This window comes from Acanthochromis polyacanthus, chromosome 19, assembly GCF_021347895.1.
Source record: "Acanthochromis polyacanthus isolate Apoly-LR-REF ecotype Palm Island chromosome 19, KAUST_Apoly_ChrSc, whole genome shotgun sequence".
Lineage (NCBI taxonomy): Eukaryota > Metazoa > Chordata > Actinopteri > Pomacentridae > Acanthochromis > Acanthochromis polyacanthus.
In genome coordinates this window covers 16,708,819-16,733,000 of record NC_067131.1, presented here as the reverse complement: position 1 = coordinate 16,733,000, position 24,182 = coordinate 16,708,819, and the positions used below count along the sequence as shown (strand labels likewise).

At 40.2% G+C, this 24,182-nt stretch overlaps 3 protein-coding genes across 6 annotated transcripts; 2 read left to right on the top strand and 1 right to left on the bottom strand.

The window, feature by feature from the left end:
- Positions 1–261: 261 nt before the first annotated feature.
- eif2ak1 (eukaryotic translation initiation factor 2-alpha kinase 1) lies at positions 262–11,004 on the top strand. 2 transcript variants are annotated; one of them, XM_022197643.2, is made up of 15 exons: positions 262–604; positions 3,253–3,420; positions 3,553–3,689; positions 4,250–4,284; positions 4,379–4,478; positions 4,595–4,675; positions 4,769–4,862; positions 4,988–5,036; positions 5,656–6,040; positions 6,193–6,301; positions 6,513–6,619; positions 9,691–9,805; positions 9,907–9,986; positions 10,179–10,412; positions 10,686–11,004. In XM_022197643.2, the coding sequence occupies exons 1-15, from the start codon at positions 454–456 to the stop codon at positions 10,809–10,811; spliced, it is 1,971 nt and encodes a 656-aa protein (XP_022053335.2). In that variant the 5' UTR covers positions 262–453; the 3' UTR covers positions 10,812–11,004. The 2 variants fall into 2 exon arrangements, with proteins under 2 accessions (XP_022053335.2, XP_022053336.2); XM_022197644.2 differs by lacking the exon at positions 262–604 and adding an exon at positions 2,860–3,018.
- Positions 6,621–9,221, bottom strand: LOC110953564 (ankyrin repeat domain-containing protein 61). Its single transcript, XM_022197645.2, has 5 exons — positions 8,880–9,221; positions 8,442–8,536; positions 8,023–8,194; positions 7,588–7,788; positions 6,621–7,316 (listed from the first exon to the last, which is right to left on the bottom strand). The coding sequence occupies exons 1-5, from the start codon at positions 9,063–9,065 to the stop codon at positions 6,690–6,692; spliced, it is 1,281 nt and encodes a 426-aa protein (XP_022053337.2). The 5' UTR covers positions 9,066–9,221; the 3' UTR covers positions 6,621–6,689.
- Positions 11,005–11,545: 541 nt separating the features above from the next.
- usp42 (ubiquitin specific peptidase 42) lies at positions 11,546–24,143 on the top strand. 3 transcript variants are annotated; one of them, XM_022197642.2, is made up of 16 exons: positions 11,546–11,684; positions 14,257–14,503; positions 15,364–15,570; positions 15,742–15,852; positions 16,080–16,179; positions 16,906–16,973; positions 17,076–17,146; positions 17,289–17,371; positions 17,464–17,575; positions 17,666–17,806; positions 18,399–18,499; positions 18,816–18,981; positions 19,118–19,783; positions 19,869–19,948; positions 20,395–21,480; positions 22,828–24,143. In XM_022197642.2, the coding sequence occupies exons 2-16, from the start codon at positions 14,266–14,268 to the stop codon at positions 23,096–23,098; spliced, it is 3,501 nt and encodes a 1,166-aa protein (XP_022053334.1). In that variant the 5' UTR covers positions 11,546–11,684; positions 14,257–14,265; the 3' UTR covers positions 23,099–24,143. The 3 variants fall into 3 exon arrangements, with proteins under 3 accessions (XP_022053334.1, XP_022053332.1, XP_022053333.1); XM_022197640.2 differs by having other exon boundaries at positions 22,825–24,143; XM_022197641.2 differs by lacking the exon at positions 11,546–11,684 and adding an exon at positions 11,720–12,401 and having other exon boundaries at positions 22,825–24,143.
- The last annotated feature ends 39 nt before the right edge of the window (positions 24,144–24,182 follow it).

Below are 24,182 nucleotides of genomic sequence, written 5' to 3'. Positions count from 1 at the left end.
TAAAATTTCATCACCAAATATACCGGAATCTTTGACCTAGCGCGGTGTTAGGACGAGTGTGCAATTACTTCACACTATAAAAAACGAAAAAAATACTTTTACCTAGGAATTATTATCAGTATTTTAAGACTGTATAATTGTATCCATATTAAAATAAAGCAATTGTGCAGATTTTATGTCGTGGTTTTTGGTAGAATATTTTTTGTTGTTGTCAGTTAATCTTTAATTCAAGCAGGCACATTGTCAGACAGTCCCTATTCTGCCGTTGAATCATGGCCGCCCGTTGACTGGATCGTGTGGGACCATTAACAGAGCTTCTCTTTCCGATGTCAATATTGACAGACTGGGGTTTGAACAGTAGTTTGACGCAGAGATGGGGTAGAAGCACGGAACTGGGCGGCGTTTTAAAATAAGCGTTTGGTTTTGTCAGGTCACCAGTGTTCTCATATAGAAATGTACAGTTCACCATCGGAGGAATGTTCTGGCAGCAGCAGCAGCCTTTTGCTCCGGCGCAACCTTAAACCCGTCTGGAGGCAGGAGGCTGACACTAACTGTAGCCTGCTAAGTTTAGCAAGCGAAGAGGACGATGAAGTCCAGTTTGACAGTAAGCAGCTTTTCTTCTTGAACTTTATTGCTGCTCAGCGTTGCTGTTTACGGTTCTCTGTGAGGTAAACTTTGGTTAACCGTTAGCCCACAATAGATGATACGTTAATGGAATAAATAGTCTGATTTAGAAACGGTGAAAGTGCTGTTTGGGTGTCCTTCCTGCTTTTCTAATCTCACAGGGGCGTAGCTAAGAAGTTGTAGCCATGTGAACAGCAACGTGACTGAGCCCTTTCCCCCCTCCTACCTAAAGTGAAGTGTCCACCTTGATATTAATACTTTTACTTTGAAAAACCTCCACGTTGACTTTTATAAGGCTGTGTGGTTTAGCTCATCAGGAGAAAAATGGGTAGACGATCAGTAGGATTTTGTTATTTTGCAATATTAATGTGTAATTACATGGTATCCATCCAGGTGAGTGGTATGCTATAGTTTTTTCCATCAGTTTATAGTTGAAATATATTTTTTCCCTCTAAGGATCTTCTTTACATTTCCTGTTGTGTAAATACGCCCATATTTGTAGTCACAGCACTGGCTCAAGGTTGGACAAAGTAGGGAGTTTACACAAGTTGCAACTAAAAATAAATTTGTCATGCAAAAATAGCAAGGAAATTAACACAAGTTGAGACATAAAAATAAACGAGGTGGAAGTTGGAGAGAAAAGTTGAAGTGGCTGGCATCCACCATTTTATATAGATGGGCTGATTCCCTGTGGGCTACCCGCCTGGTTGTCAGAGTCCTTCACTGATAGAGTAGGACTGACTTCTGATTCTGGTGGTCAGCTCAGTAGGCTGACAGTCTCGCTTTACCGGTCTATTCTGTAGAACAAGTGTGGCTGTCATTCTACTATTGAGGTAAACATGCCCAGACTTGATTGCATGTTTTTACACCAATCACAGTCATCATGATGGGAGTAAGCACAACATGGGTCAAAAGTGACCCATATTCAATTATTCAATGGAAAATGGGTATCTCTTGACCCATGTTGCACATCAAAGGGTTAAAATAATGATGAATGAACTATGAGTGGAAGTGACCGCTCTCATTAAAATAGATAATCCACCACACACACACACAAAAAAAAACTATCAGGGCTGCTTTACTGCGTAATCCAAACCCTCAGCGAAATTTTTATTTTTTTTACTGGGGTAAATTGCTCTCTGGAGGTTGTTATTGCTGTTTTTTGTAGCAAAGCAACTGGTAACTCATAGACAGAAGAAGGCACGGACAAAGCCAGCAGACATGAGCAGCCAGTGGGAGGCTTATGCTTTCATCCTGCATCCGCTGAGTCTGACTAGGTGTCTGGCAGCCCAGCTTCAACCACCAGAGTCTAAGAGGAATAGTCCTGTTTCAGGGTATCATCATACTCAACTTCAAAACCCAAGAAAGTGTTTCCACCACAAACTGTGGTACAGGAAAAGCATTGTGAATTTACAGCTAAAATTGCCTCATCAAGTCACTTAATTCTTTGTTTCTAGTCCTTTTAGCTTGATAAATACCAAATGCAGCTCCCTCTCTGACCACCTCTTACATCTGCAGCCTTGGTAACAGAGGAAGCATCTGTTAGAAGGGAATAGTCAGTTTTATATTGGGTATAAGCAGCAATAACAGGCAGAGCAAACACAATGTGGGACAGCACAGAAGATAAACCAGAGAGGGACTGGCTGTCTGTTACCGCATTATATAGAAGACTGAGTGCACATGGGCTAGACCCCCCTTATGGCCTGACTCTGTCCCCCAGACTCCTGCAGAGATATTCCTGCCTAGAGGAGTGGCACAGTTTGAGAACATGTCCGTGTAAGTGTTTTTCCATGTGAGATTTATGATTAAATTTGAATGTAGTCCATCTAATACAGTTGGATATGCAACTGAAGGCGACAGTACCGACCTGACGTCCCTTTAATATGCATCTTAAGGTAATAAGCAGTACCTGACATGAGATTTTACTGTTTATAAGCTGAGCTGTTGTAATGTATGGCCCAAAATATAAGATACTGTAATCAGGATGTAAGATGAGCTCAAATCCTCTGTTTAGTGTAAATTTATGCATCAAAACAAGTCCAGTCATCCTTCTCCAGACATCCTGCAATATGATGAAATGAGACTGAGAAACTGGAAGGGCCCCTCCTTCCCCTTCTTGCAGTGCCCACCCACAGTGAACGTCTCTTCTCAGCTTGGTCATGTGTACAGTAGGTGGATGGGCTGGTGTTCACTGGACATGACAGATAAGCATTACTGCTGTATACACCCCCTTATGTATAAACAAGATGAGCTCAGTTTTGCCTTGAAATTGACGAGGATAATCATGAGTGTAGCTTTTAGTACTTAATATTGAAACAAAAAGGGTTTCAAATTCTAAAATGGACCTAAGAGAGAAAAACATTGTTGAAATGATAGCAAAGGTTATTGAAGAAGGTAAGACAGCTGTGCTTTGATATAGAACAAATATTAATGGATGCAAACGTTTTCTCATGGGTGCAGCAGTACTCAGTTTTAGCCTCGTACGAGCAAATTCATTGTAAGAGCTTATGCAAGAACAAAGCTGAAAGAAAGAAGCATAAATGTTTGAAGAGTGAATTATTTTCCTGTAAGTCACAACTGGTTCTTTTTTTTTTCCATTTTCTGTCTTTTTCTTTTCTGTATGCTCAGCTTCCGATGCAGATACTAATCGTGAGGTGCTGATGGCTGGTAAAACTTACCCATCCATCGAAGAGTTTGCCTCAGCAATCCCCAACCACCTTCTCCTGGGGTCTCTGCTTGAACACTTATGCTTCGTCTATGAGAGCAATCCAGCTCGCTCACGTATGCTGTTCAAAGGTATTTACTGAGATGTTGTAGTGTAAATTGAGAGCCTGTCTGACAATTATACATACGCTACATGTTTAGCCTTCTGGCGCTACATCTGTGTGAAGGGCTCGATCTGAAATGATTTTGTTGCTCCTCTAATAGTCATCGGCCAACGCTTAGCTGCCATGAACCTCCTCTCACCTTTGGCCATAAGTGATGAATTCAGCACCGTCAGACTCCAGCACAACCGGGCCTTCACTGAGCTGCTTAATGCTGCTAGCTCCTCCATATATCCACAGGTAGCTGGACATATCACACAGGATATATAGTGTACTCTATTCATGAGGTGCTTTTTGTATTCGTGGATATGCTGTCAGTTATTTTGTTGGGATTGTAAGTGCAACAATACCATCTGTTCTTGAGCAAATTATGTACAATGCATACAAGTATTTGTTTCTGAAGCCCTTTTCAGACATGCACTCCTTTCCATTAATCTGACAGCATCTGACTGTTGGCTTAATGTCTGAAGGAGCACTTCTCTGTAAAAGTTACATCATCAATCTTATCAAGTCAGACCTAGTAACATTTCTGTGTCACAATCAACATGACTCAAGTCTTTACTACAAGTGGTTGCAATAACAGTTTGGCATGTGCAGGATAGAGACGCAAGATGCAGTGTACTTAAAGTATTTTATTTGAAGAAGTCTTTTTCCATATCAGAAGATTAATAATATTACTGTTTTTATTATTACTAGTAATATACAGTAGTGATAGTGCTTTTACAATTTAATTACTGATCCTGTGTTTATTGTTGTATTTGCTGTGGGATCATTGCGATTGTCTTTTTCTTGTCCTGCAGGGCATCAGCACGAACACACACAGTTCTGCCTTAAGGTAAAGTGTACCTAAAGTAGTCTTTAATGTTACATTGCTTCCAAAAATATCTAAACTTAGATTGTTAAAAATGTCTTTTTTTGACGTCCTGCAGACCCAAGGAGGGACTGTTTCAAGCCCAGACATCACGGTATCTTAGTGAGTTTGAAGAAATCTCTCGGCTTGGAAAAGGGTCATATGGAAATGTTTTTAAGGTATTTTACTCTGTTCTAGTGCAATACTGTATTTGTGCCAGTCTTTTGCAAACTCTTCTAAAGATCAAATTTGAGTAATCTAACATAAACATCCTGTCTATGACATCATTTTATAGGTTTTAAACAAACTAGATGGACAATGTTATGCTATGAAGAAGATTCTCATCAAAAAAGTCTCAAAGGATGACTGTATGAAGGTGAGCAATCAGCATTTCAGTGAGCAGTATGCTTTTTCCCCACCCAAACACCGAGATGTCCTTCTTTAGCTAATTATATTATTTTTTCTGTAGGTTCTTCGGGAGGTCAAATTGTTGTCAAGCCTACAGCATATAAATGTTGTTGGCTATCATACTGCATGGATGGAGCATGTTCAGCCTGCAGCATGTGAGTATTTAAATACTGACCCACAACAAATCTACTGTGATGAAATTAATGAATGTTCTAATTACGGAAATTGGTAAATGATCAGAAGACCAGCTTTGGATATAAACATTTTTTTTTTGTTGCAGATCCTGAGTCTAAGCTTCCTGCACTAGAGTCTCCTGGAAAAGACAACAGGTAGGATTAAAATCATAAATCACAGTTTCATCTTTTTCTGTCTACATGAAAACCAAATTATGAAAGCATTTTCCAGAAAATCTAAGTGAAAGAGTTATTATTCATTCGGTTTGTGGATAATTACCATATTGATGCATATATGTTTGCTCATAAATACAGTACCGGTATATCAATTATGTTGTCGATTTTATAAGAGAAATGAAAATAAATATAAAACAAGAACAAAAAATACTTGCTTAAAGCACATGAATAGACAACTTGAATTCACCAAGATGAAATAATTTTCAAATTTATATATTTTTATATGTTTCTCTCAATCCTCCAATGTATTTGGATTCATTATCAGTCAATATATTAGATAGCTATCATATAAATAGATATTATATAGAATTATTATGTAGGATAATATATACATACGTACATGTACATTATTTATGGCATTATACATTTTTAAGAATATTGACAAGTAGTGTATATATAAATGCGCATGGCATATGAATGAAAATTATATCTAGAGCACTCTTTACTGTTTACTCTTTACTTTTTTGCAGGGATGTACATGCTACAGTCCTCATTGTGTCCAACAACACTAAATCTATCTCTACTCTTTCATTTGCAGTCCTGATGTGAGCCTTGACAGCAGCAGCTTCAGCTCCTCTATAGTCTTTCAAAGCCACAGTCAAGCACCAACAGACGCCGGTGCTTTAGCTGCTAAACTACCTCAAAGAGACGACCAGTCTGTCAAAGCCTTAGTTTCAGCCCAGGAGGGCCAGGTGGTGTGTCCTAAGACGATGCGTCGCATCCCAGAAAACTATGTCCCCTGTGTGTTCCTGGGAGAGAGAGGTCCCATGCAGAGCTCCAAGTGCCCTGCCACGGGTTGGGAAAATTCAGCACTGTTAGAGGAGGAGACAAGCAGAAGCAGCATCGAACTGAACAACAACTCCTGCATCGACAAGGAGTGTCATCAGTGGGCAGACAAATGTATAACAAAGCCCTCTAAAGAGGTAGGTACTGAAAGAGTCATTTGAATAATTACTTCTTAGATAAACACTGACACATGTTACTGTATAGAAGAAATAAAAGATTATTGTTTTTTTGTACAAAAAAAGAGTTCTTGCTTATTGATGTAAAGTATTCCTTTCTGGTTCCTCTGCAGGTACAGTTTCACCTGATGCTCTACATCCAGATGCAGCTGTGTGAGCGCTCACTGAAGGACTGGATCTCTGAGAGAAACTCCAAACCCAAAGAAGAGCGCATCCCAAGATGTAACTGTTAAACACATTTCTTAATTCTTATTTTCTTTGAGGACATATTTTATTTACTAAAAGAACACAGCTTCAGATTGCTTATCAGTTTGTCACCATTTAGAAATAACTACAGATGTAATTCAGCGTACTTGATGCTAATTGATTCCACAGGTATTCTGAGCTATAAAAACAATACTTTTGTAAATATATTGTACTTTTGCCTTTTCAGGTCCATATGACTGTGTAGACACCGAACACACACTGAGCCTTCTTAGACATATACTTGAAGGGGTGGAGTATATTCACTCCAGGGGAATCATGCACAGAGACTTGAAGGTAAGGTTGATTGATTTTATTTGTTCAGGATATGTATGTAGGGTTGAGGTATTGAATTAACACACAATTATCAACTAGGATTAATATCAGGTATGCTCTTTAAAAAGCCCTGTTTGTCGTCTGTAACAAAAGAGACGTATATATTCTCCCAGCGGTTAAAGACAAAGTCATACAGCCTCTCAGGCATGTGTTTCTTCAATTCCTCTGTCTTGCCTCGGACATGTTTCAGATAAATGACACTTTTACAAATATCCTGAAGCCTCCTTGGCTGATGAGTGATTTTCAGGAGCTGGTTTCTCTGTTCAGTGAAACATGGTTGCGTCAGAGTTGAGGGCAGGCGTCCGGTTTGGTCGTAGACAGTGAGCGGGGAAGTCAGGCTGAGGAGTTTCAGCAGCAGGGAGCTATGTCTTACATTAGACCGTTGGTTCAGGAACAGGAATAGACAGTTCTCCCCAGCTTTACTCAGTTTATTGATGTTTGCTCCGTACCTCAGCAGGAGGTCCACCAGCTCTTTGTTGCCCATGCTGCATGCCTCCTGTAGGGGTGTCATTCCGGCCTTGTTCACTGCGTTGGGCTCAGCCCCCGACTCAAGCAGCTCAGAGATGCAGCTAATGCCATCTTCTAGGGTTTTAGTAGACTTTGTGGCCATTGCTACGACAGCCAAGTGCAGCGGAGTGTTCCCAGAGTGCTGCGTCCCCTTTAAATAGAATGACAATGTGGGGCAGTTGTTAAGCATTTTGCACAGAAGACAGTAACAGAAGAGTTGCTTGAATTTGTGTGCCTGGGATTTCATTTGACTTTTGTCTTGTAAATAAGTACATTTTTTGATTTTACATGTGATTTACGTCAGTGAAAGCAGCTATGAATCATCATATTTACTGTCCATAAAATAATAAATTAAACACCGTGTGGAAAAAAAACACATTATTTGAGTGAAAATGTTTTTTCAACAGAGGAGCAATACAAACCATATTAATATCTGCTCCCTGCCTGATTAAGCAGGCTATGATGTCCTTATGGAGGATCCCTGCAGCCATATGCAGTGGTGTCATCCCAGTGCTGTCCACAGCATTAACATCAGCACCATAGCTGGCCAGAATTTGGACAGCAGACAGAGCCTTGTAGCGTACTGACAAATGGAGAGCTGTATGGTGACTTTGTCCCTCCACCTAGAAAGGAACCAAAAAAACCCACACACACCTTTGAAAATATATCTGAAGAGGAAATTCATTCTCGCTGATTTGTTTTTTCACAATGGATATTTTACTACATTTTAAACATGTAGCAATTTTTAGTATAGATGGTCCATTTTGGGCAGTTAATTAACCCTGGTTTGATGGACACTCTGTTTCTGTTGGAAAAGAGGCTAGACATTGATTAAGTATGGGGAAAAAACTCATCACCTTTGCATTGATGTTTCCACCATTCTCACAAAGTGTCCGTAAACAGTCCTCTGCCTGCCTACACATGCCCATCACAGCAGTCTGGAACTTGGAATCTGGTTTTGGCCAAGTAATCAGGATGCTCGGCCATCCGGTTATCACCAAGTGTAGTGGGGTTCGACCGAGCTGGTCCCTGTAAAAGAGGCAGTTAATGTGTTGGCTTGTGACCAACGAAAAAAAGGAAGCAGTGACATGTATCATTATTCTTGGTTTCACTTTGAACAAAAAAAGTTATCAAAGATGAAACTATGTATAAATGATCTTAGCAAAAACACCCGAAATTACTATTTTTCAACATTCCCAGCTGAGTCTTTTTTGACCAGCTTTTAAAACAAAAAAAAAAGGTCATGTAACACTGAGGTACTGATGTTTGTCCAGACCTCTTTTCAATGTCTGCCCCTGCTGACAGCAGACTCTGTGTGCTCTGAACTCTTCTGTAAGAGGCAGCCAGATGAAGCGGAAGGATAGTGAAGCCCTATGACAAGACAAGTGAAGATGAGACAAAGTTGAACACTATAAAATGCATATATTGAAGTTTTATGTTGACGCTAAACAGTCGACAAAGTACTTCCTTGTGACATTTTTTTAATTTCACGAATTAAAGAATCATGTTATTGCAGAAACAGTAGTTTGCTAATTGCTACGCTTCTTGTGGTTACTGCCATGTATTCTCATTTGTATATGATTTGGTGATGTTGTAAATGATGCAGATTCATTCTAAGCGACATTTAATTTACTTTCTGTAAAGTGAAGCTTAAATTTTACATATTTTACCTCTTACAAGTAATTGTGAAAGATGCTGGTGTTGTTGCATTTACCTTCCAGAAAATGTCCCCAGATGCATTGCCTTGTATCTCAATAAGAGAGTTGCTCCCATACTTCTCTAACATGCCTTCAATGCGTTTCACGTCTTCATCCATAATCGCAGTGTAGAATTCATGGCTGCAAAACTTGATAATGTTACCTCTCCTACCTGTGTGTGCCCCTCTAACATTACCAGGCATCACAGTTTTCCTGTTTTCTTTGTTCAGGCTCTCAGAAGAGACCTTTGGATCAGATCTGATTATTAAGCGTATTGAAGCAAATGCAAATTTCTCAGAGGGTTGTCAGTTAAAGATATGCTTGACAGCTAGTTCTCTGTGTTTGGTGTTTTCACCACCTACTTCTGCTTTCGGCGTTTTGAGTCTGATTTCATCATTTGGGCTTGAGGGTTACATGTTTAACTTTGATGAACAGCCTTTCTGCCACAGCTGATAACTTGTCGCTGCATATGGGGCCAATCTGGGGATTGGTGACATACTTCATAGTAGTCAGCTTGTTGTTCCAGTATTTGTGTCACTTCACTATGCTACTTTTAGTTAAGCCAAACAGCTAATATTCTGCCATTTTTTTGAAGGAAGTGCTGTATTTTGTAGATTTGAATAGGGCAGTTATATGTGATGTACTGTAACGAATTGTAGTTATGTAGAAAAATAATAAAATATAATATTAGATGGTCTGAAACCCTTAAATTATTGACTTATGCTCTTGATATGTTGCATGAAACACTGATTTCACATGCGTCTTTTGGTCTATTCACAAGGGAACTAATTGTAATGTCTTTGTTTTTTTGTTTTGTTTTCTTCACAGCCAAGAAACATTTTCCTTCATGGTGCTGACTGCCATGTTCGAATTGGGGACTTTGGTTTGGCTTGCAGGGACATAATAGTGGAGGGCCATAAAAGCACCACCTCTCCCTGCTGTGGTAAGATTTTGCTTGTTGTTCTTTCATAACACTGTAGGTCTCAGAATCACCAGTAGATGACGCCATTTGCTCTTAAATGACATTTCTTGTGTATTTTGCAGATTCCACTCATACTTCAGGTGTTGGCACCTTTGTGTATGCTGCACCAGAACAACTAAAAGGCTCCCATTATGATTCAAAGGTAAACATATTAGAGCAAGAATTATCTTGAGTTCACACTTTAGTTTTCATGTAACATAATTAGTCATATGCATTATGAATAATGTATCAGTGTTAATATTTTATTATTGAAACTCACCACTCTTTTGTGATATGTTATCAACTGCACTGATCATGAATATAATCTGTATCTGTTTCAATGTTGCTCTCACAGTCAGACATGTACAGCATCGGAGTGCTGGCTCTCGAGCTTTTTCAGCCTTTTGGGACTGAGATGGAGCGAGTCCGGACGCTTGGGGACCTGAGAGAAGGAAAAATTCCAGACGTGTTCTGCCACAGATGGCCAGTTTTGTCAAAATACATCACGAAGCTGACAAGTAAAGAGCCCAGTGTTCGACCTACGGCCAGCCAGCTTCTACAGAGCGAACTCTTCTGCAGTAAAGACACGGTATTTAGGAATGAATAAATAGATTCCATTCAGTTTGCAACTTTTTGTGCTGTATAAAATTAATTATTTGGGATTACTGATCTAAAATATACAAAATCTAAAAACAATTAACAAAATGAAATACATTTAATTGAGGATTACATAGAAAAAGCAATTCTTTTATTATAGGTGTCGCTGTCCATTGGCTCCAAGAAGTCTTAATTGTGCAATCATTTGCTGTGACATTTGTTATGATAATTACCAACCAGTTTTACAAATATTTTTCCCTATCAGGTGATCCACGGTTTGCAGAGACGGGTTGAAGAGCAGGAGGAAGAGATCATGCAGCTGAGAAGACAGATCAGTCAGCTTCAGAGCTCACAAATCACAGTTCATTTCTCTGAGTTGGACAAGACCTGAGCCTTAAAAATCTTAATAGACTTTCAAAACTTGATTTATTCAGCCACTGCTGTACCTTGTTTTTTGCTGACTCAATACAAGTAGTGGAGTGTATGCGTGTGTGTGAACATTTAAGTGCGTCTTGTATACCTGGATAATAGAGTGCAATTACTTTTGCTCCATTGAGCTGATTAATAAACCTATTTCTGATGTATCTGGTGGGATTTCTAAGAAGCAATCTGTGATCATTTGGGGTGTTGCTGTGAAACCTATGACATGTATACCAAGCTGGCCTACAAGTAGAAGTGACAATGAGTGTTGTAGTTTTGTGCAGCTTCTTAATCACGAGGTTTAGCAAATTGTCAACTAATTGTGGGCAGAACAAGAATTATATTTTTGGGCTTATGTATTTTCATGCATGCATTTTCAAAGTTTTTTTTCTCTGTCCTGTACATATGTTTTGTCATTAGTAAAGGGAATGCACTGTTTAATTCTAAGAAGTTATAAAAGTGTACAGGCTTTGAGGGCAGAGTAATGTCTTTAGAAAATGGCTTTTCTGCATAGTTGTTGTATTTATAGCAGTTTTTTAAACTCTGACAGTCTGGTTTTAACCACTGGGACCACTTACAGAGTAGCTCTGTGGGTATAAAGCTCTGAATGTGGGCTGTACATCGTGTACACAAAGGTCAGGGGTTTGTACATGCGACGGATCTTCCCGAAACACGTTCCTCTCAGAGAAACGGCAGAATGAGCCTATCAGAGACGTCGTTTCATCGCAGGTACCCGGATGTACCCGTGGGGCAATTAGCTACGTCATTGTTCACCGCCGGACACCCGCTGAAAAATAAGGAATGGATTTACAACCGCTATTAACGTATTCATAACAGATTCCAGGTGAGTGTCGAGTTGCTTTTACGCTCGAGTGTCACTTTAACTGTGTAGCGGTAATATTTCGGAGACTCCAGGTCGCTCATATTTGATGTAGTAGTCTTACACCGGTTGTCTATGTCATGTCGGAACGAGCGGCGCAGTGAGCACACACAGCCGCCGGTGTCGAGCCCCTCCTTTCTCCTCTAGCTAGACGTCCCGTTACTCACAGCCCACCCATTTTAAATCAAATATGCCTCAAAGTGAAACCAAAAAAAACCCAACTAATTACTCCCCTACGTCCCAGTCCTTAGCTGTGTTTCTCTCCGCCATGTCAGCCCGCGTCCATCGTGCCGAGCTAGCTAGCTAGCTAGCTAGCCGCATTAGCAACAATATTGCCGCACGAACGCCGCCGCGCGTAATGTTAGCTGCGCTTGCTAGCTGTGTGTTACGTTCGCCGTTTCTATGGGGTCTGTTTATTAAGGAACTGAACAGAACTGCTCATTCTTCGCTACAACTCTGGAAGAAAAGGAAGATTTTAGTCTTTGCTCCGTCTCCTACAAGAGATATCAGAAGGTTTTGTGCGTGGTTTCTTGAAGTTTAGCTTCGCTGCGTGTTAAAGGCCTAGCTGCCGTCTGTTAGCCAGTGTGAAGCAGTCTGTTGGAGCAGGTGGGAGGGAACAGCTGCTGTTGTAAACGTGCTTCCGACCAGGAAATTTGTTCAACTACCAGCGTTGACTTGGTGGTAGGTGATTTCAGTGATATTTATCATAACTTGGAGGAATTGAACATATGAAATGTAGTTTTTAGAATTTGCCCATGTGTTCTGATGTGAGGTATTTAAAGGGCATGTTACACGATGCCCATTAGGGCATCAAATGGCAAATTTGTGTAATCCAATGCATTTAACTTAAAGTGTTAGTGAGATACTTTGCATATGGTATTTAGTTGTTTTAATCAAACACACAAACGCACAATAGGAGTGTCATATAAAATTAATCCAAGCTAATGTTGAGTGATATGTTCTTTCAGTTTCACTTCAAATCAAAACAATATCATCTCAAATCCAATACAATTCCTTTGTGGTCATGACTATCACATGTACAGTAAAATTTTATGTTTATCATAAAAGAAAACTGTTCTATTTCTTTATCTCAGTCACCCACACACGTACACACACAAAAAATGAAAAACTTCTCTTAAACAGAAGTCTAATCCAGTTCACCAAAGGCAAATGTGGTGGTATGAGGTCAGTGTAAATTGGCAAATTTGTATACTGCCATGCATTTAAAGCTGCTGTCCGGAGTTTGAATCGCAGCGTCTCCCAAAACACTGTTGGTCCTACCCTGCCTCCCTCTGATTTTGCCCCTTTATTTGTGCACGCACGCAGTACATGAGAGGAGTGCCCGGAGTGCTGCAGCATCTTGCCTGTTTTGCTGTTTTCCACTCTTCTACATTTAGTACATTTAGTAAATAATAATGGAATTACGTTAGAATGCTGTATTGAGTCTAACTTGTCTTAATACCAAAATAACATGAATCTGCTAGGACGAACGAGTAAAGTTTCAATATGTGATTACACTCGTGTATCCCTCTCGATGACGTTGTTTATCAAACTTAGTGCATTTACGCGTGTATATGTGTTACATTGTTTATTTATTTCTATCTAGAGTTCAGAATTGCATGACTCCTCTGACGAAGAGTATGTCTCAGACGCCCCAACATCTTCCTCCAGAGGTCGGGCATCTAAACGAAGCCGTCAGGCGGGCTATGGAGGCCGTGGTCGGGGAGCGACGCGAGCACCCCGAGCCAAAAAACGTCCTGCAGTCTCTTGGCCTGACAAGCCGTGGGATTGGTAACTTTTCTGGAAGTTGCTGAGCCCTGATGCTCTCTCCTCCACAAGCAAAACAAATGTGCGCGCGGTTGCGTAGTGCGTAGCTCGCCCACCTCTGCATGGGCTTGCTTGCTGTGCGCGTAACCGTTGATTGACAGCATGACAAAGCTGAAGATCGAACTTGATTGGTCGGCAGCGACCGGCGCTTTTTGGAATAACATGGGGGTCTATGAGAGGAAGGCGGAGCTCAGGAATAAATTTTCATATCGCGTTATACTAACTTTATATTATAGTATCGAACTAGACTAACACATTTAAGCTTTGTTAAAAAATGATACATAAATTGAAAACAAACGGAAACTCCGGACAGCAGCTTTAAGTTTAAGTGTTTATGTTTTACTTTATTGCATTTAATTGTTTTCATGCAAATGTACAGAAAAGTGCTACGCAAGTATTCATTTTTAATATCAATATTATTATTACACATCCAAACTAATGTTGAGTAATTTGTGTTGTTTTTTTGTTTCACTTCAAATCAAAACAAATCGATTCACATCAAATCAAATGCTATTATTGTCGTTGCATGTACAGATACGACACGATTAAATTTTTATCTTTTCCACTTCCTTATCGTAGTCTCTCACACACATTAAATATAAAAGCAACTTGTCAAGAACATAAATGAGTTACACTATAAATTGCAAATCTTTTGCATTTTCTGCAGCTCATTAAGTTGTACACTTCTGTGTTTCTGCCTCTAATACAGCTATGAACAATGACCATAGTTGACAGATCTTCAGAAAAGTCTGACCACGAGTCAGTCGGATGTAACCGATCCTCCTTCGCTAGTGGAGACGTGGGGATGGACGGTAGTTGTTCCAGCAGCTGGGCAGTGGGCTCCACCATGCCCAGTGACTCTCCAAGGCTGAAGGCTCCGGGATGCGTGGGCCCGACGATTGGAGCTGCTGTTTACAACAGTACACCCTCATCTGTGGAGCGGCCCAAGGAGCAAGGTAGGCCTGAGAGGCTTTTATCAGCTGTGTGTTTTTAATGCATGTGTCTTGAAAGCTGAGTTGAAACTATAAAAGATGTTGGTTGGCTATACATATTCAACCATGTACAGACAAAGACTTCGCCAAGTGATGCTGTCTGTCTTACCCTCCACTTATCCTTCACACAGTAGACTTGTAGAAAAGTTTCTCAACACGTGTTGTCCCATGTCCAACTGCAAACACATTTGTGGCTATTAGCTATTTTTGCCATGCAGGTACAATACCAACACATTGACAAAATGACTATTTTGAGATAATTATGTTGGTTTTACAAAACAAAACATGTTTTAGACTTTTTTGTCAGAGTCCAAATTATTTGTATTTGCAAACAGAGAACTGTTATATGTAAATTTATTGATTAAGTGACAGCTGCATTAATGAGCTAATGTTTTTGCTACTATTTTTGCACAAGAGCGTGACACAACTGTTTTTGTGGGTGTTGTGTTGCTGCTTCCATTCATTCGGTTATATAATCCAACCAGTTTTGAAGTGAGAGCATGATCAATCACTTGAGCTTATGACGCAATTGGGGTTTGATATAAAGATCAGCAGCCCAACTTGTTTCGCAGAAACAAAGGAGAGAACAAAGAGAGAACAAACTCTATCATATCTTTTCTAATTCATTGTAAATTACAGTCAGCTGTCAGAATCACATTATATAACAGTGAATAGCTACTCCTGCAAGTCCCAGTGCACATCTGTCATGTGCTAATATGTCTTCACTTTAGCAATATTGCACATTACAGATATTTGTTTATGTCTGAGACCTGGCAAATACACTGAACCCGATTTTCATAATAATTGTGGCTTTGTGTGTCCAGTGATAAGCAGTACCGATGGAATTGACTTGCCCCAGAAGGTCCTATTCTCTCCAGAGCGGCTCGTCCTAAAGTGGACCCAAGTTCACCGCATTGGTGCAGGCCTGCAGAACATGGGGAACACCTGTTTCCTCAACTCAGCTCTGCAGTGTCTCACCTACACCCCTCCGTTAGCTAACTACATGCTGACGCGGGAACACTCCAAAACATGTAAGTTACAGTTTCATGGTGTTTTTATGCACCAGAGATGGTCTTGGTTAATTGTACAGTCATGCAATAATTATCATAATATTCTCGATAATTTCTGCAGTGTCTATGAGCTGCTGTCTTGCTTGAATCACATTTTACTCATCAATGTTTTGTCCATCTGTTCCGCTACAGGTCATGAGCCAGGGTTCTGTATGATGTGCACCATGCAAAACCACATCATTCAGGTTTTTGCCAACTCTGGGAATGTCATTAAGCCCATTGGTGTGCTAAACGAGCTCAAAAGTAAGTGGATGTCTCCACACAGAGTGTGAAAGCTATCCCGTGTTTGAAAATTTTACCTGAAATGAATGATAGGAGGCGCTGTCTGACTGTTTACCTTCTCAATTTTGGAGGGAAATCTTCTGGCAGGAGTTTGTATTCTGCTGTTTAAAGAATGTATGCTCAGTTTTAAAGGTGGTATCCTTTACTTTACTCATATCTCTTCCTGCCTTATCCTTTTTACTACAAAGGGATTGCAAAGCACTTCCGCTATGGAAGCCAAGAAGATGCTCATGAGTTTCTGCGGTACACAGTGGATGCTATGCAAAAGTCCTGCTTACCTGGAACCAAGTAAGTGTGACTGTTCAAAATGTGCTTTTATTACACTACCATGCTCACTTGGACTGGCAATAGTAAATCAAATGTAGTAAGAGAAAAGGTGTTCTATTTAAGCAAACACCTTCCAGGATTAACCCTATGGCCTCTCTGTTTCATTGCATGTGATTGATATACCTACCTGTATTCATGCTTCTGAGTTTCTATGTGTGTGTAACTTTGTGAGCATGCAGCCATGCATAGACACACAGTGGGGTGTATGTCTGTCATGCATATGTTTTCATGTGTATCCATTTTAAAAAATTTTATGCTCTGTCAAGACACCCTGAGCACAAGTTTTATAATACACTGCTTATGACATATTTTAAGAAACTTGAGCTATAAGGAATATGTAGATGCACTGAAACGCTCATGTTTTCTGCTGCAATGTATGGATTCTGTTGTGAGCCTCATGCCCACATATGAATCCTGCATGCATTTTCAACAAAGTACAGCAGGGTATCTTTAATAGATACACTGGTCTAACTACTGAGGTTCTCATGGGACTCTTAAAAAGTGATTTTTAAGATAGTATGTCTGAAGTAATTTCTTTTTCTGTATTCTCGCTTCTGCTTGAGCAATTATGTTCTGTAACTTGACAGTTTAAAATACTGGAAAGTGACATTATTATTTCTACACCCATTTAACCGTAAAAGTTTTGCTTGTTGGGTTAATAAAACAGCCATTAATTCTTTTTGACAGATTGGACAGGCTAACGCAGGCAACCACTTTTATTCACCAAGTATTTGGCGGGTACCTAAGGTCCAGAGGTAAGTTCGTTGTTTGGTTTTCTTGTTTTGTCTCTTCTATGTGATGCCATGTGTTTATGTTTTACAGCATAGCTGTAATAACACTGGTTTGTCTTTTTACAGTTAAATGTTTAAACTGCAAAGCAGTGTCAGATACATTTGACCCTTTCCTGGATGTTACTCTGGAAATTAAGGTAAGTAGACAACATTCATTGTCATTTGTGAGGCTGCTATGTATTCTAGGTATTGATACAAATATATAAATTTACATGAAGATTTTGTTAAAGCTCATAAGAACAGTTCCGGACGCTAAAATTGATTTCTTTCTCCATGCAGACGGCTCTCAGTGTCTCCAAGGCTCTGGAGCAGTTTGTCAAGCCAGAACAGCTGGATGGCGAAAATTCCTACAAATGCACCAAGTAAGTCAGCAGTGATAAGCAAGGTCCAGGGGTTGTTTCTTTACTTATGAGTCAGTTTGACAACTAACTAATCAAACCTGTGTTTTCCCCAGGTGCAAAAAAATGGTCACAGCCTCAAAGAGATTCACAATACATCGCAGCTCCAATGTGCTCACCCTCTCACTCAAACGGTTTTCAAACTTCAATGGATGCAAAATCACAAAGGTACTGTATAGTTTACTCTAAAATCATATAGACCTTAGACAGCTCCCTGTCTAAGATTTTGATATTAATCAGTTGCTTTCTGGTCATCAGGATGTGAAATATCCAGAGTACTTGGACCTACGCCCCTTCATGTCTCAGTCCCAAGGGGAGCCCCAGCTCTATGGACTGTATGCTGTACTGGTTCACTCTGGATTCAGTTGTCATGCCGGACACTACTTCTGCTATATTAAGGTACTGGCAGTGCTACCAACCACTGTTCTAATCTATCAGAAGGCTGCTGTTGCCTGGTACACACGCGCACATTTGTCTAAACAGTCCATCTACAGCTCACTGCGGCAGAGATGAATGATGAGTTCCTACAAAGGCCTCAACAGACTCAGAGCTTAACTGAGAACATACAGAGCAATATACATGTATTCAAAAACTTAGGAAAGGACACAATATTCTTTAAGAAGCTTTTCAGTTTTTGTTGATGTCAAAAAATTGTGTTTCCAGTTCATGTTTATTATTGTATTGTACTGTATTACATTACTTTACCTGTTTGTTAATCCCATTAAAATACATGATGGTCAAATTATTAGGAACAGTTTAAAATGTAGTGCTGAGCATCACAACCTACAATGACCTTAATAATCAACCTAAAGCACAATTCTAAGCATTTTTTTACATCAACAAAAACTGCAAATGTTTAATTTTTGTAAAAGTAGAGTTTATAGCAGAACTGTACGTTAAAGGATTGCCAGGGAATGTATTTAACACTTTAAATCTGATTCTGAAACCGAATCTATTGTGTCAAACCTCCCAACTCTCTTACGTCTCACAGGCAAGCAATGGTCAGTGGTATCAGATGAACGACTCGTCTGTGTCTGTCAGTGACATCAGGTCTGTTCTCAACCAGCAGGCCTACATGCTCTTCTACATCAAGTGAGTAAATCATAGTTCACCTACTTTAAATTCTGAATCTATGCATAAAATTGAACAGAACTGTAATTCAGCTGTAAACTTTGGCTCGTTCCCTCTTGCTTAGAATTTTGTTTCTCATGCTAGTGAAAATGTCAGTGTACTTGTATATATGAGTAGATACAGTGAAATACAGCTATACATTTCAGTTTCAGTTTTTTTTATTTAGTTGAAAAAGCAGTTTTACAGTGTAATTTAAAAAAAAATAAATCTACTCAACAAATTGCCTTTTGCCATTGACATGCTTGCATTTGTTAATGTCCATTTAATTTGTCATCAGATCCACTGATGTGAAAAAAACTGGGGACTATACCCACCTGAGCCATAATCCAGGTATCTCTGGCCAGTCATCTCCACGACCGGTGGTAACACCACGCATCAACCCCACCGTCCACCACAACAACATTGGTTTTATTGGTCCCCAACTGCCACCACAAATGACCAAGGTACTACCAGTCTTTTGACATTAGTTTTTAACATAACCAGGTGTTCTCAATGTTTTTGAATGTTAGTAGTTTAAATGTGTAGTCAGTGTGACTTGAATCCTCAAAGCTTCTTGTACCCTTTGATTTTCCTCCTCAGAGCACTCTCCACGTTAATGGGAATGGATCTCTGAGGGACTATCCCACAAGCTCCAAGCCCAGCACCAGCAGCGTGGTGGGAAAACCAGGGCATGGACTGGCTTCTTCTTCCTCCATCTCCCACTCGATCAGCCGGCCCACAATGATCCCAGACCACGACAAACGGCAGAAGCTTTCATTTTTCATTGGACAGGGCAAACAGAACCGCCCATCCTCCTCCTCGTCCTCTTACAGCCAGCCGTCCTCTGCCAGCAGCTCCTCCTCCAGCTCTTTATCCTCCTCACAGTCTACCTCAGACGTCCGTTCAGACGTTCGCTTTGTTCTACGTCAACTTAACCACGTTAATGGCACGTCTTGCAGTAACGTGGATCACCACAGTGGAGGGAACGGAGCGTCATTCCTGGTGCCGTATGGCCAAGAATCTTCAGAAGAATCTGACCAGGAGACCCCTGGCTCTCTGGATAACGGCTGTTTATCCGAGTCTCACCCTAAGGGAAATAATGGCACTGAAAATTTTAGCAGTTCTCCTAAAACTACCAATGGAGAGTCAGGAGTGCACCATAATGGCAATGGATTAAATGGACAAACCTATGGAGTCTCTAAATCCAACCAAAACGGACACCATTATGGACACCACAAAGTGAATGGACACAACACCTCTGACAAGGTAAATAATGTTAGAAGATTTGCTTAAATGTAGTTTGATGACTACATTAATGATCATTGTCTAATGGTCTTTTTGCACTCTTCAGGTCTCTGGCAGTAATCATGGCAGTTTCTCCTCTGTGGCTCCTGCTGCTAATGGACTAAGCAGTGACTGTAGTCAACCAAAGTAAGTGTACCATTCTAACTCTAAGCTGGAAAAATATTAAAAGCTATTAAGTTTTTAGCCATGGGCGGCATGGCTCAGTGGGTGGAGTGGCCGTCTTGCAACCGGAAGGTTGCCGGTTCGATCCTCGGCCCATTAAGCTCATGTCGAGGTGTCCCTGAGCAAGACACCTAACCCCTAATTGCTCCTGATGGGTCGTGGTTAGCGCCTTGCATGGCGCTTTGGGTACCTTGCAGGTATAGTAAAGCACTATATAAATATGGACCATTTACCATTTATTAAGCTCTGTTACCCACATTAAGTAGTTAAACTCTTCATGGAGTAGTGAGTTTGGAGAAAGGTCCATTATTTATGTAAAAACCTACTTTTTTGCCCTGGCATTGACTGTTCAATGTTGCACCCATTAAGCATTGTGCTCATACGCTTTTAATTGCTGTTTGTTTTTCCAGCAAAGAGGCCCATGCTCCTTCCTCATCCCAGGCCAGTTCTTCTCAGAGCATTCATCCTGCTGCTAATGAAGGCCAACACCTCTCTACTCCTGAAATAAGGGCTAAAACTCTGTCTGAACCCCTGCCTCAGCACACAGCACCTATGGCTGTTTGTTCTCCACCTCCTGCTACTGCTACAAAGACCCATTCTGTTGCATCTATAGAATCTGCTGCTTCTTCTGGGCATCATGGCAACCCTGCGGCCTTATCCACCCAGCCAGACTGCTCTCAAAGCACCAGTGGGCCATCTGTATCTCCACAGAAGGTTAGCATCAGCAAGAATGAAGCCAAGGACCTACCACAAAGTAATGGTCCATCAGCAGTGACTGAGGAACGTCCAGATACTAAGGAGCAGCATCAGTCCAAGCCCAGTTATAGAGTCAATGAAAGACAATCCTCCCGAGACAGGGAGAGAGACAGATTCTACTCTGATACTGGCAGAGACCGGGAGAGACACTACAGGGACAGGAGCCCGGAACGGCTGAGACGGGACTACCGAGATAACCGCAATTATCGCTCATACAGGGATCGTTCCCCTCTTCAAGAACGCTCAAAAAGAGACTGGGATTCTGAGCGTCGACGGGAGCGAACTGGTTATCTCCCTAGAGACCGCGATCGTGACAGAAGCTCTTACAATTACAACTACTACCGCCAACGATACAGGGAGGCTGTGGATTGGGGGCGGAAGGGATACGATTACTACCGTGAGGACTCTCATAATCAGCGCAGGTGGCACAAAGAAAGTCGAGATTCCCGGGCAATTAAGGACAGGAGCGATGGCAGGGAGAGAGACTATTACCCTTCTAAAGAGGGGACTTCCTTCCCTGCAACAGTGTCAGAAACAAGCAAGTTGAAGGGCTCCCCACCACGACTTCTCCTCTCCACATCTGAATCAGCACCGAACAGGGAGGATCAAAATCACAGGAGGACTGCTGATCGTCCGAGCAAGGAGAGGGACGACAGCGCTGAGGCCCATCACTCTAAAAAACACAAAAAGAGCAAGAAAAAGAAGAAGTCGAAAGATAAAGACAGACACCGTGAGAGCGGGTGAGTTGTGTCATCTTTGTATGCAAGCTGCGCCACACTAAAAGTCAGACTTCATTCAGCAATCTGTTCTGCTAAATGCTAGTTTGCTACACTGTGCAGAATCAGATATGTTCAGAGTTTGACAGTAGAGGGCTGTTCTCAGATCAACTCAATGCATACATGGAATCTGATTTTAAAGTATTTAACCTGCCAGCCACATTTCTGACGTTACATGTAGTTGGGAAGCCAGTCCATGTCCAGTTTGTTGTGGAAACTTGAGCGGCATTGCATACACATGAGAGTGGTCTTTCAGTGATGTTGGAGACATTTACTATACAGTAGTCCAACCTTTGTAGTAGAAAAATATTTGCATATTCAGGAATGATCTTTTTTATATAAGGTAGGAGAGGCGTATATTTAATTATATGATTTTAAAATATATTATCTTTTGTATGGAAAACCACATCAAACTCAATATGTGAAAACAGAATATCTGTATAATCTGTATCTTTGAGCAAATCTACAGGGAACCTTTAAATTCAAAGATGTAAACCTGCACAGTAATTTTGAGTCTAAAGCCGAAACATCAATATTACCAACCTCAGCTGTAAACTGAATTACTTGATTTTCTTCATGTTAGAGTTGAAATAATATGTCAATATATCGTTCAGTCAGGAGAGACATGCTAAACATCCTCTGGTTCCAGCTTCTCAAATGTTGGCATTTGTTGGTTATCTGTCATTAGCACACTGATGTTTTTTAGTTGCTGACTTTAATTTGAGAGAAGAAGAAATTTGAAGACCTCACACACAAACAGTACTATGATTGTTAAAAAAACAGCTGTCATGATAAAATGTTTCATTTCTGTTTATCAGTAACTACTGATATTTTATAATCACTTATTGTCAGTAAGGAGTAGTAGGAAAATGTTTTTAAGATAACCATCTATTACCACCAGTTACTTTGAGTTCAGCCACTTTATCAGGGCACACAGCCTCATCATTTTAACAACTACAACAACAATTTTAACACTAATGAAAAGCACACCAATGAATAAATTTCTCATTGATGCGGATGAATAAGGATAAAGAAATTATAGCACCGTGGTTTAACACATCCAAAGTTTGTGTTTTTGTTGTGTTTCATGATGGTTTACTTCTGATTTATTGAAGTGAAACTGTCAGACATTCGATCAAACTGTTTTCTTGTTGCTATAAATACAGGATGTCTCGCCCATACATATAACTGTTTTAGTGACCAGACCTGGTAGTGCCACTTAATTCTTTGTTTTTACAGGCAATAAAGCCTGACACCTGTTAGTTTTGTGGGTTGAGGATAATCATTTTATTTTCTGCCTTCCCCTAGAAGCTCCGACGGCGATTCTGACAGAGCCACTGAAACAAAAAAGAAGAAAAAGAAAAAGAGGAGGCACCGGGACAGCGATCCTGAGGAGCACAGCCCAGGAGCAGCTCGGAGCCACAGAAACAGGAGCAGTGAGGAAAGAGAGAGCCGCAAGCGACGTTACTCAGACTTTAAGGACTCTAAGCATGACAGCTGTTATTCACCAGGAAAACGTCGCCGCACAGACAGTGCCGACGACAGATTATATTGTATTTTTACCACAACTAAAGTGTTTTAAATGTTCAAGAATATTTTCTTTTTGTTTTTAGTTTCTTTTTTTTAACGGCATTGATTTATTTGCCATAATTCTCCTAACTGTTATAAAAAAATACAACACAAAAAACTGTTACCTGGTCGAACATTTATGATGAAAAATATTAATATATACTTGTATGAACACAAACAAAGCCTGGAGCTTAAACATCTCAACTGCTGCTCAGTGGAACTCAGGACTTAAAAACTTGTTAACATCCATCACTGATATCCACCTGCTATAAAGAAAAGAACGAAATTAAAGGGAAAATTAGAAGAGAAGAACTGTAAGGCATCATGTTGGTTGCGAGTAAGATGTCACCATATCTACAGAGCTGCAAAGTTTTTAGTTTTTTCTTTGATCCCACTGGGAGCAGTCAAACTAATGGAGGGAGATATTTGTGAAGGGGACTGATGAGCGCAGTGGTGGGAACAAGGCTTCGCTGACTGATACCTCCATGTTAACCCTGGACAGACTTGAGAACATTTCCCAGCTTTTTCTTCACGTCTTTGTTTCCATTTCGCTCTGAAGCCTAAGATTCACACTTTTTAAACTTTTTCACAAGATGCAGAGGTTTTTTTTTTCTCTGGATCATGCCTGTCTCCTGTCATTCTGTTGTTTTCTTTTTAAACATTCAAAAAGACAAGCATCAAAAACTTTGTTATCATGGCTGTGGACCATTTGTGTTAGCTTTTTAATGACAAAATACAGTTTGTGTCTTCTAGCGTCATGAAAAAATACTGTGAATTTAATTTTGAACTGTACTATCAGTTATTTTTATACGTAAAGATCCTGTATCAGGATTCTCAGATGTTTTGTTGATTCATTTTGTTTTTAGGAAAACTTGTAATTTTGACCATATTCGCTGAACAAAAGTCAGTAATGAGTATGGTTTGCGTTTTTCTTTCTTTTTCAGCTTTAGACAGAAGTTGGGGGGGAAAAAACTGCTGTTATACTTTTAGTTTAGCATGTCAGAATTTATACATTGTATAAGGTAAAAGCCTTAAAATACATTTGTTATTGTCAGAAATTGTAATTTGTTCTTGGACTTTGTTTACAAGCTGCATTG